The sequence below is a fragment of the Typopeltis vanoorti genome, chromosome 14 (assembly GCF_054136105.1).
Source record: "Typopeltis vanoorti isolate ZY-2024b chromosome 14, IOZ_Tvanoo_1.0, whole genome shotgun sequence".
Lineage (NCBI taxonomy): Eukaryota > Metazoa > Arthropoda > Arachnida > Uropygi > Thelyphonidae > Typopeltis > Typopeltis vanoorti.
In genome coordinates, this window is record NC_143562.1 from 103239625 (window position 1) to 103252251 (window position 12627).

The following is a 12627-nucleotide window of genomic DNA, read 5'->3' on the forward strand; positions in this document are numbered from 1 at the left end:
TGTTCTCTTATGTTCCCATAAGAGAACACATAGCATCTGGTTTTCATTTTTAAATTAAATTTTTAATTTAAATTTCATTTTTAAATTAAACCTGCAACTTTCATTGTGAGGCTTCTTTTCATTATTCCATTTTCTTAATTTTTCTGTTTTTCAAAATTGCAAACTGTGATTCTTCATTTCACCAAAAAAAAAATATATATATATATATGTATTATTATTATTATTATTAGACACCTCCAGGGAGTCCAAAGACTCATTGAGGGAGGGCACCTGCTCTACAGCTCTGTCTCCGTCACTCAATTCACCAACTGACCACAACTACACAAATGCCATCTACTGCCGACCACCACCACTAGTATTTCCAAAGACAATCACAAACATCCATGCCCATGGTGGGATATGCTAACTACTTGGCCAGCCTGGCTGGCCGAGTGGTTAGAGTATATATATACAGGGTGTTCGGGATAAATTTGACAGTTTCGTAAGGAAAAAGAAAAACTTCTTTGTATCTATTAAATTTAATGAATTGACAAAAAAACATTACAGGCAGAGTTAATTACAATACTATCAACAAGATTTACTCAAAATAACCACCATTAGCATCGATCACAGCTTCAATTCTGCTTCGGAACCTCGAACAAGCTGATGCTTCAGTCTCCCTGGGAAGGGCCGCAAAAACTGTTTTAATTTTATCCATTAACTGGGCTTTTGTATTACTGGAAGTGCGATTGGTGTCTTTTTCAACTGCGCCCCATACAAAATAATCCATGGGGTTAAGGTCTGGGGAGTTTGGAGGCCAAACATTTGGACTGGTGAAGTCGTAGAAATTTTCAGACAACCATTTTTGACTTTTCCCAGAGGTGTGGCAAGGGGCCGAATCCTGCTGCCATACATATGGCCTACCATTGGCTACCCTTGTTATCCAGGGCTTGACTACAGTTAGCAACTCCACGAACAAAGCCCGAATTCCAATGCCAGGGTTCTTCAACACCTGTTCCTGCAGATTTGCGAGGAATTCTGCTGTACGAACGCAATCAGATCGTCTGCTAGGGATCTTTCTTCTTGCTACATCCTCGTAGTCACCATTGCAAGTCTCTAGTTCATGCCTGATTGTTTTTACTGTATTCAGGAAGCATTGGACAGCAGTCGTAATATCCTTATTTTGATGGCGGGCACGAATCATCATGATACAAGTTATTCTCTTCCATGATTCAGGTGGGTTCCAGCTATCCATCCTTTCTGACATCTTGTATATGAATGAAGAAGGGTCCAAACTTTTAAATGAAGAGAAGTGTGTGTTAATACATGTAACTTACGGAAAAATATAATTAATTATAAATATGTCAAATTTATCCCGAACACCCTGTATATGTGGTTTGTATGTGTGTGTGTGTGTATAAAGATTGAATGATTAGAACCGAGAGAAATGAAAACAAAGTTTATTAGTACTGGCACAACTAGTTTCAGCTTTTATCAGCCTTTGTCAGTGCACATTAAAAAAGAAGAAATAACCAGTAAAACATAGAGGAAATAACTGTAAACAACATGGATAGTTAGTGTATATATATTTCAACGTTGAAGTCTGTGCATTCAAAACTGTTCCCTCGTTGGCTTCATATTTGGGCGTATGCATGCGTATAGCATCTCGTGAACGTCAGTATTTGACTGCAGCACAATGACAGTCTGAAAGGTTGTAACTCAGGTTGTTGTTGAGATGGAGGGGGTTCAGAATTATTTCCTTTGATTCTATTATCCTCCTTTCTAATTCATCATGGCAACAGAAAATGTTATTAGACTTGTCCCAAAGGACTATGGCTAGGGTTTTCTTCATTAGAATTGACCGAGAATAGAACATGACTAGACAAAGCACTGGCTCGCATTCTCTTGTAAGTGACATCCCTCTTGTGCTCCTCAATGCGTAACTCGATTGACTTCTGTTTGGCCAAAGTAAGGTATGTCACAGTTGCACCAGATCTGGTAAACACCAGGATATTTAAGATTACGAGATCTATGTTACGGATGTTTCACTAGGGAGTGGAAATACCCAACAATGAAGTCAACGAGGGAACAGTTTTGAACGCGCAGACTTAAGGTTTCAACGTTGAAATATATATACACTAACTATCCGTATTGTTTACAGTTATTTCCTCTGTTTTACTGGTTATTTCTTCTTTTTTAAATGTGCACCTGACGAAGGCTGATACAAGCAGAAACTAGTTGTGCTATACTAATAAACTTTGTTTTCATTTCTCTCAGTTCTAGTCATTCAATCTTTTTATAAAAATGTATAACAACCGAGTAAATCAATCTTCATACATATATATATATATATATATATATATATATATAGGCATTTTGATTGTTAATATTTGGTCCTTTTTTATACTAAATATGAGACATTTTCTTTGGATTTTATTGGACCATGATTATAAATATATGTATACAATTGTCAACCAGTTTCGCCAACTTGGGTCTGTCTGGCTTCTTCAGGACGAGAATGGTTACATTAACATTAAATGCTACAACAGAAGAATGCAGTAACGACCTTCAAATCAGTTTTTAAAAAATGTAAAAGGACGTGTGAAAAGGAAACTCTGACTTTATGGACTTTTGGTACACCATATAGGCGTGGTGATAATGGATATAGAGATTTTAAATTTCTTTGTAATTCTTGAAGCCATTTTGTCATATTGCATATTGCATATTATATTATGCAATTGAAGTCATATTGCATATTAGAGATTGGTCTCTTTGTGGTTTTTCATGGTTGGATCTACATCTAATATATGATAGGTAGACGAGTCAGAAACTAAAACATCGATCTTCACTATGTAATCTTTGGTATTCATAATAACTGTTGAGTTTCCTTTGTCTGCTTTAAGGACTATAATGTCTTTGTTCTTTTTTAAGTTTAAGAGCGCTTTCTTTTTAGAGGGTGTAATATTACGTTTCGGTGGTTTTGCGGTAGAGAGGATGATTGTACTTTTAAATCATATCATTTGCTACTGTCTCTGAAAATGAAGAAAGACCTTTTTCAATATTACTTATAAAATCTATTTTTGGGATGTGATTAGGAGCTATTGAGAAGTTGAAACCTTTTTTTAAAATCTCTGATTCTTGTTTGGAAAGGCTGTAGTCCGAAAGGTTGAAAATAACCTTATCATCTGGGAGACATGGTCTAGAGTTGTATTTTCTTTGATAGTGTTCATCAAATTTTTTAATTTGAGATTCCTTACTGGACCGAAAAACTTTACTGTAGCTATTGTGTATCATGCGATCAATTATATTCCAAGTGGTATTATCTATGTTATTAGAAATATCATCGAAAAGGTCTAGGCATTGATGGTCTATTTTGTTCAGTACGAATCTGACATATTGGATCCTTTCCCGAAATAAGGCTAAAGAAGTTTTGTAGTAAATCTGTTTCGCTTTTTTAGATTTTATGTGCTCTTTGATGATTAAGAACTTTGAAATGATAGAAATGATCTTTTAAGGAAAGTTAGATGGTTAAGCAGTCTTGCCTTTCTGCATTCAAATTTTTCAAAACAATGTACTTTGTCCTTTGTATATCCATCTAGGTTATTCATTTTGATTGTTAATATTTGGTCCTTTTTTTATACTAAATATGAGACATTTTCTTTGGATTTAATTGGACCATGATTCTTTATAAATATATTGTTTATTGAAATTCTTCTCTCTGTCATCTTATTTTGCAGATAATCCTTAACTCTTATTTCACTTATGGTTACAGCAGTTATTTGCATCTTGCCTTACCATTAATGAAAGAATTGAGTATCTGAATGTAGCAGTGCAAAATTTGATATATTTTATTTTATTTATTTTTGTTTTTTCCACTGAGGGGTGTCCACTCCATATCAAAATTGAGACAGTAAGTTCTCATTTATTGTGTAGTGGATTTCTTTGTACACTTCATGAAAACGATAGCAGAATACTGCACATTCATAATTTGAGAATTTGTTTATTTTATATATATTAATTTCTTTAACAGATAATTTTTTAATTGTTCACTTAAAATGAATTGTTAAGCATAAATGAATGCCAAAAAAATTAACTTGTCATAAAATCTAAGTTCATATCTAAAGAAGATTGATAATCTTCTTTAGATATGAACTTAAGAATTTGATTGATTGCACATCGTGATTGACAGTAAAAATTCATAACCTCATCTGAAACAGTTTTGGTTATTATTATTGGCTTTCCTTTATATGTGCAACTGAGTATGAAACTTGTGATATTCATTAATATCAAATTAAAAAAAAAAAGAGAAACTGTTGAAATGTGAATCAATGCAATTATAACACCTATTGACATTGAACAAAAATAACAGTGATGGTCATTATGCATCTGATGACCATTCAAAAAATTAAGTCCATCTGATCAAAGGGACGTGTTAATCATATGTATATCTGGATAATGGAGTTACATTTTATTCAGTTTTTTCAGTGAGCATTGTATAGATGAAGAATTTTTCTGAGTATAATAATTCCACTAGAGCAAACTCAAGTTTACAAAAAACATTGTACCATAGTGATTTAAACTAGCATAATAGTGACTATATTTGGTGAATTTACTTAATTTGGATGGGAATAAATATTAATTGTAAAAATATAACTGCTTTAACACTTTCACGAGGGAAGTATTTCGTTCTGTATTAGTGCAATATATTAATATTATATTTTTAATTAAGACATAGTTATGCCATAATTATTTCAAAGATAATGTCCTAAATCCTAATTGTATTCCTTAGTCAACCCCTGTGGGCTCGTTGCAGACCGGTCAAGAGGTGATTGTGTCACCGCACCGTGAAAGGCACATCACTTCAGATCAGCGGGTGAGTAAAGTGGTAATAAACAACTATAAGAATAAAATATTTTATTATTCAAATAATTGTTTTGCTTTGTTTTTATTCCCATGGTGGTTTTCTTATTCAAATAGTTTTTCTTAATCTGACTTAACCTCCCTACCGGCTGAGGCGGATGAAATAGTGAGACCAAATTGCACTTCTTATCCTGAATCGTATCCAGATTTAGCTGGACGTCATAGCCAGTTGAGGGGCTAAAGGATGTGCTATATATTACATTATATTACATTTCAAGTGTGCATTTTACATATAAAAATTACACAAAAATTATCGTAGAAAAATTAAAGCACTTAAAAAAAATGAAAATAATAAAAAAACATACTTTATAAACCTAGTTACAGAATCCACTTCCATGCGAGACCATCTAACTTACCTTCAGTTGAAAAGCTGATAAAGGTTCTTTTTATCCCAGATGGGATTTGAACCGAGATCTTTTCATCCAAAGAGCTTCATCTCTATTGACTTGAGCTATGGAGGCTCTCTATTTAGAGAATATGCAGGGAAAAAAAATCAACTTTTACACAAAAAGTTAATTTTTGTGTAAAAGTTGCAAGACAGTTTGCAAGAATATAAAAGATAAGTATTGTTAATTCATCAAAATGTTATGGCTGCTATTAAAAAACTTAGAAATGGAGAAAAAGAGTATGTAAAAGGAATCAGAAATGATACTTTTTACTCAGTTTGCCAACCTGTATTTTGTTGAGTAAATAGCATCACACACACCCATTTATTGAGAATCTGAAGTGACTTGAAAAGCACCCTGTTTGATCTCTAGAGAAGAAAAATAAGTATATTCCCTCAGCCCACCCACAGTAAGTTTATTTCACATAAAAAAATTACTTTGAAAAATTATTAAAATTGTTGCAGTCGTGTATCATTATCGCAAATGGAAAAAATTGTTGGAAATCTGATGAGTAGTCTCACACCAAACAACAAAAATCATCTATCACTTAAAATGATTTCACAAATATCTTGCAACTGTAAAATCAAATCCACAGCCTCTTAGTTGGAAAGCAGAGACCTTATCCACTTATCCAACCAGATTGTTATGGCATCATAACCTCCTTTATTCATGAACTAAATTTCATTGATTCTGATGATTTGTCTGAATAAATGACATGTAATGACTTGAACCTGTTTTTTCATTCCACTTCCATCTTGTTAATTAGTTCATCTGTGTTGAAATATGTGATTCATATATAGTCCATTTCAATTTGTCTATATGTAGTCTGCATGAGAATTGTTAATATATTTCCTTACTCTTAATGTAGAGTTATGTTGCATTTAAGATTTCAAATAGTTTTCTATCCTCTGATGTGATGTTTAGCATGGCCAGAAAGAAGTGTGAGCATTGCTGCAGCTTGAATGCAAATCTTATTGGCATTTAGAAACTGCAAGATCTACCTTAGGAATTTCCTGAAAAGTTGAAAAGTTGCATTCTTTTGAATAGGACAGCAAATTGGAGTAGTGTTTGTGGGGGGGGGGGGGGGGGGAGTACAGTTGTTATGTGCATAGAAAAATAGTGAAAACTACTATTTCTGTGATACTTTTTTTTTAAATTACCAAACCATGATGATGAAACTAGACTCATATATCAGAGATAATTTATACTTTAAACAATATTTAAAGTACGGGGGGGGGGGTGAAAAGTTCTTGGCCTAACAATAAAAAAAAACGAGTTTATAATTTCAAAATTATTTTTATTTTTCAACATAATCTCCCTTAAGACTAATACATTTATTCCAGTGATGCTCCAGGGACGGGATAATGGCTCCAGCACCATTATCCCGTCCATGTAGTTGTTCTCAATAAGATCTGCAAAATACCCCTCTACAGCTGCAATCACCTCTTGATTCGAAGAAAAATTCTGGCCAGCGAAGAAGAGTTTTAGTTTTGGGAAGAGATCGGAGTCAGAGGGAGCCAAATCTGGGGAATAGTGTGGATGTTCCAACAATTCATAATGCAGATCGCTTAATTTTCCCATTGCCGAAACACCTTTGTGGGCAGGTGCATTGTCCTGATGAAAGATGGTTTTTTTCTTCTGCAAACTGGTTCTTTCTCACGAATTTTTTTCGTCTAGTCTGGTTAAAAGATCATAATAATATCGTAATAATACCTTTCCTGCTGATTGAACTGACTTTGTCTTCTTTGGCACTGAACAACCGGTTTCTGTCCACTGTTTTGACTGCTGTTTGGATTCTGGTGTAATGGTGAATCCAAGTCTCATCCATAGTAATAAATTGATGCACAAAATCAGTTTTATTCTTGTTAAAACGCTCCAAGCACTGTTCAGGGATTTTCATGCAAGTGCGTTTTTGATCTGCTGTGAACAAGCATGGCACCCATCTTGGGCAAAGCTTTTTCATTTGCAATTCTTCATGCAAAATATATCCTACATGTTCTTTTGAAATGCCTATAGTCTCACCAATCATCCAATACCATATCGTGCAATTCATCAATGATTTCTGGTGGTGTTACACTTTTTGGACGTCCTTCGCGTGGATAATCTTCAAGGCTGGTACAGCCACGTTTAAACTCAGCAGCCCATTTGTTAATTGTCGAAAATGAAGGAGAAAAGTGCCCGTAAACTTTTATGAACTTCGAATGAATTTCTTTTGGTGTTTAAACCTTCTTTTACAAAGAATTTTATAACTGCACGATACTCGATTTTATCCATTTCAAGGGATACTGACAACACTTTTGCTTTAGACAGCTGTATAAAACAAACTACTTGATAGAATGACTTGCAATTTCACATGGATGCTTATGACAGATGTACCAACTTAGAGAAAAAAATCTTCCCGATGTTGCCATCTATGGCTGAGGCCGAGAACTTTTCAGACCATCCTCGTATAAATTTTTAAAAGAATAAGAAATATTGTTTTTATATTTAAAAACTTGCAACTGTACCTTTTACACAGCGTACACATCAAATCATATAACATCTTAATTCGCTATTGTCATATCTTTGTAACAAACTAATCATTTTGTCTCACTCACTATTCACTCTCTCTTCTACCCACAATCTTTTCGTATTCTCTCTCACCCTGTATTTATTACTAGTTAAATATTTTGTATCCATATGAATTGCCCTCTCTTTGACTTTTCTATTTTTCATTTGTATTCATTATATTTTTGATTTTTGCTCCTAGAAAACTTGAAGTAGTAACATGGTTATAAGTTGAACTGCCATGCCATATTGCAGCCCATTTTATATTCTGCTTTCTGATTACCATCACTCAGTCATATCCTAAAATGTCAGCACTTTGCTGTCTATCATTTTGCTGCTCATCTTTCTTGATCTTCATGTATTTCTCATTTCTTATCAACTCTTGTATTCGGATTAACAATTGCTTTTATTTATTTTTTTTTTTTTCTACTCTATTGTTCTTGTGCATTTTGGCATCATTTTACGGTATTACTTTAATATTGCAGTATTATTAACAAATATATTAGGAAATATGCCAGTTATAATAAAAACATTAAAATCAGTAATATACTTAGTATGTTATTTTCTACCACCGAATACTTGAATAAGATAACTGAAATTTGGTTTTTATTGGTAGGAATTTGATACAACTAGTAACCGACTCCATTAACTGGTGGCTTCTTCTGGGTTTGATGAACATACAAATATCAACTTAAAACAAACAAACAAGCTTAGATTATGAATCAATACATAACTGAAAAAAAAATACTGAATTCATAGGAACCATTACACAATAATTTCACGTCTAACTATAGGACGCACCTACTGAACAATGACTGCCCAAGTGCTAGCATCCACACTCCACGTTGCACAATACATATTTGTATTGTGCAATGGCTCTATGAATTCTTTTTTTTTTTTTTTCAGTTATATATTGATTCATAATGTAAGCTTGTTTGTTTTAAGTTGATGTTTGTATGTTTATCAAGCCCAGAAGAAGCTACCAGTTAATGTCGCGAAACTAGTCAGTTACTAGTTGTATCAATTTCTGACCAATAAAAACCCAATATCAGTTATCTTATTCAGTAATATACTATAAAACACTGATTATTCTGAGAAAGAAAGGGAAAAAAAAAAAAAAAAAAAAAAAAAATCGCATATTTTTCTGGAACTTTGAAACATAACTGACCTCTCATGATGTCTCAAACTGGAAGTTATATTTTATGAAAAACATGCAATTCTGATTTTGCAGTATTGAGAAGAGGATTTTTGCTCTTGTGAGGTTTCTGCCTCATCTCTGACAAGAACCAATAGTTTGAAGTTGCTGTCAGAACAGTGAAACCTTATTCAAACACACTAATAAAGGAAAAGTATATGGACTTCTGTGTAGAGCTTATCACTTTTCATCAAGACAACTCTCATGCCATGGATGGAGAAAACTTACTTTTCTGGTTCTTGAAAGTTCTCAGTCACTTTGAGAAGATTCAAAATCAAACTTTGTTTTGCTACTTGGTTATAAAATAGTAATGGATTTTTACTAAGCTTCTTTACTATTTTCAGAATGCATCATTCATCATCATCATCATCATCATCAAATTCCTGCCATGTACCCTCAAGGGGTGTACAGGATATGACAGTACTACATGAAAAAATTACATCATTACTAACTTCCTATCTACAATTTTCCTCCAAATCAGTCTGTTACTTGCCAAGACTCCAACATTATCAGATCTTATATTTCTATCGTCTAAGGCACTTTGTACCGTATCAATCCACGTATATCTTGGTCTTCCTCTGTGTAGTTTTCCTGCCAACCTGGCAGAGAACACTTGTTTTGCTAATCTTTCCTCTCCCATTCTATTTAAGTGACCATACCATCTGAGATTAGCTCTGCTAACGCATTCCTGGATGCTGACAATGTCAAGTTCTTTCCTAATATCCTCATTTTTAATATGATATTGCCATTGATGCCATCTGTTCACGCCTCTAATCTTTCTCAGGACTCTCATATCTGCGGTCTCTAGTCTTTGGTCAAGTGTTTTACTTCTGACCCAGCTCTCAGATCCATAAGTTAAAATTGGTTTGAACACAGTCTTGTGTACAGCTAATTTAGTGTTCCGACTAATTTCTTTCTTATTCCATATGAATTTATTCAATTGACTTCCCACGATACCAGCTTTGCTGATTCTGTTGTCTATTTCTATATTTAGTTTACCATCTTCAGTAAAAATTGTGCCTAAATAGCTGAAATGTTTTATTTGTTCCACAGGTTCTCCATTCACAACACAGTTGACATTTTCAATGATTCTGCCTATTTTCATTGTCTTTGTCTTTTTATTGCTGACCTTCATACCATATCTATTACAACAGCTATTCAATTTAGTCAGAGAATCTTGCAGACTTGTAGCGGATTTATTTAGAAGTATAACATCATCCGCATAAAGCAAAGAGCTGACATTAATATCTCCAATTTTGATATCAGGTTTAATACCACATTCCTTCATAATGTGATCCATATAGATAATGAATAACAGAGGGGATAATGTACATCCTTGTCTCACACCAGATTTAACATTAAACCATATTCCTGTACTTCCTTCAATTCTAACTGCTGACTCACAACTCAAATAAAGACTAAGTATTGCTTGATATAATGCCCCATTGACACCATATAACTGCAGCGTATTGAATAGCTTCTCTCTTGGCATCTTGTCATATGCCTTTTCCAAATCGACAAAACTTAAATACAGATCTTTGTTATATTCCCATGCTTTCTCGACTATTTGTCGTAAAGTGAAGATCTGATCCTGACAGCCTCTATTTGGCCTGAACCCAGCTTGTTCTTCACCAAGCTTTTCTTCCACAATTCTTCTCAACCGTTTCTCAAGTATACTTGCATAGATCTTGCCAGGAACACTCAGTAGGGAAATACCTCTGTAATTCTCACATTCAGTTTTATTTCCCTTTTTATATATGGGTACTACGAGAGCTCTACTCCAATCATTGGGAATTCGTCCCTCTGTCCAGGCTTTCTGAACTATGCAGTGCAGCCACTGTAAGACTCTTATACCACCATACTTCAGCATTTCTGGTCGAATATCATCTACTCCTGCTGCCTTTCCACATTTCAAGCCTTTGATGGCTTTTTCTACTTCAAGTATGGATATGTATTCCTGACTGCATGCCTGGTCAGTGTTTTTTATCACTGTGCTGTCATCACTGTTTGTTTCATTTAGCAGTTTGTCAAAGTAATTACTCCATACTTCAAGGATATCTTTTTCTCCTGTTTTCATTTCACCTTTATCATCTCTAATTCCTTTTACAGCACTCTTTCCTCCATTCCTAAGCTTCTTCAACAACCTCCAGAATATTTTGCCACCTTCTTGATATTTATTTTCTATATTCTTGCCAAAGTCCTCCCATGACTTTTGTTTAGCTAGTTTTACACACTGTTTAGCTTTCTTACATTTGTCTCTGTATTCTGTAAGAGTAAAAGCTGACTTATTTGCCAGGAACTTTTGATATGCTTTCTTCTTTTCCTTCACTGCCTCTTTAACTTCCTGTGTCCACCAGGGAGTTCTGATTTTTTTATCCTTGCACACAACCTCACCACATGCCTCTCTGGCAGAATCAATCAATGTTTCCTTCAGAGTTTGCCACTGAATCTCCAAGGTTTGATTCCTGTTCTCAAACTCTTTCATTTTCTTTTCAATAATATTTCTGTATTTTAGTCTACAGTTCACATCTGAGAGCTGCTCAACTTTTATTCGCTTTAAAACTTTCTTACATGTTATTCTTTTCAATATGAAATTCAATTTTATCCTGCTCAAGACTAAATAGTGATCACTTCCAATTTCAAATCCTCTGTACACTCTGGTGTCCTGCACCAGGGAAAAAACATCACTATCAACAATAACATAGTCAATGAGACTTTTCTTATTCCTAGCCTCTTCTCTCCATGTGAATTTGTGCACATTTTTATGTTGGAACATGGTGTTAGTAATAACCAGTCCATGTCTTGAGCAGAAATCCAACAGATATTTGCCATTATTATTAGCTTTGCTCTTTTCTCCAAATTTTCCCAAAATATTTTTGTATGTCTCACAATCATTTCCTACTCTACTATTTAGATCCCCAACAAGGACCAACTTTTCCTTTTTCATTGTGTCAGTTGCTTTTTCTAAAGCCTCAAAAAATTCCTCCACTTCTAACTTAGTATAACCTTCTGTGGGACCATAGGCACAAATAAGTCTCATTGTCCAGTTCCCCATTCTCATATTTGCCCACATTACTCTACTTGAGACTGACTGCCATTCAAGAAGATTAGCCTCGTATTTTGTGTTGAATACTATGGCTACTCCTTCTTTTCCTTGATTGTCATTGCCTGAATATAACATTTTGTATTTATTGCTCAGAAAGATCTCACCAGTTTTGGTCTTTTTTGTTTCAGTCACCCCTATTATATCGATCTGGTACTTATCTAATTCCTCAGCTAGCTCCATTTCTTTGCCATTCAGGCTTCTTACGTTGATAGTACCGATCTTTAACTCTGGTGATGTTGAGTTTGGGTTTGTTTTCAGATTTGTTCCAGTAGCTGACTTTTCGCTGTTCGCCTGGTTCCCTGGCGAAAACAACGGGAACCTTGTTTAACCGGGCGACGCCCCAGCCGGCATGAAATTTTGTCATGTTGTACCATCATTTTTTATTTTGGTTTAACCAATAAGAATACAATTTGGTCGGCTAAATCCCAAATAGCCAGCCCATCCTCGTTCGTTCAGTATCAAAGTAGATACCCAACAGGGTGCACCACGAGAAG

The 12627-nt window shown here is 34.4% G+C and overlaps 1 protein-coding gene across 2 annotated transcripts in view; it reads left to right on the top strand.

The window, feature by feature from the left end:
* The window catches only part of LOC150099811 (casein kinase I-like), a 211494-nt gene that overhangs the window by 180341 nt on the left and 18526 nt on the right, over positions 1-12627 (top strand). For both annotated transcript variants that reach the window (XM_090404498.1, XM_090404499.1), the window contains exon 8: positions 4769-4852. In XM_090404498.1, coding sequence (XP_090260624.1) covers positions 4769-4852 — 84 coding nt within the window. The remainder of the gene's footprint in view (positions 1-4768; positions 4853-12627) is intronic.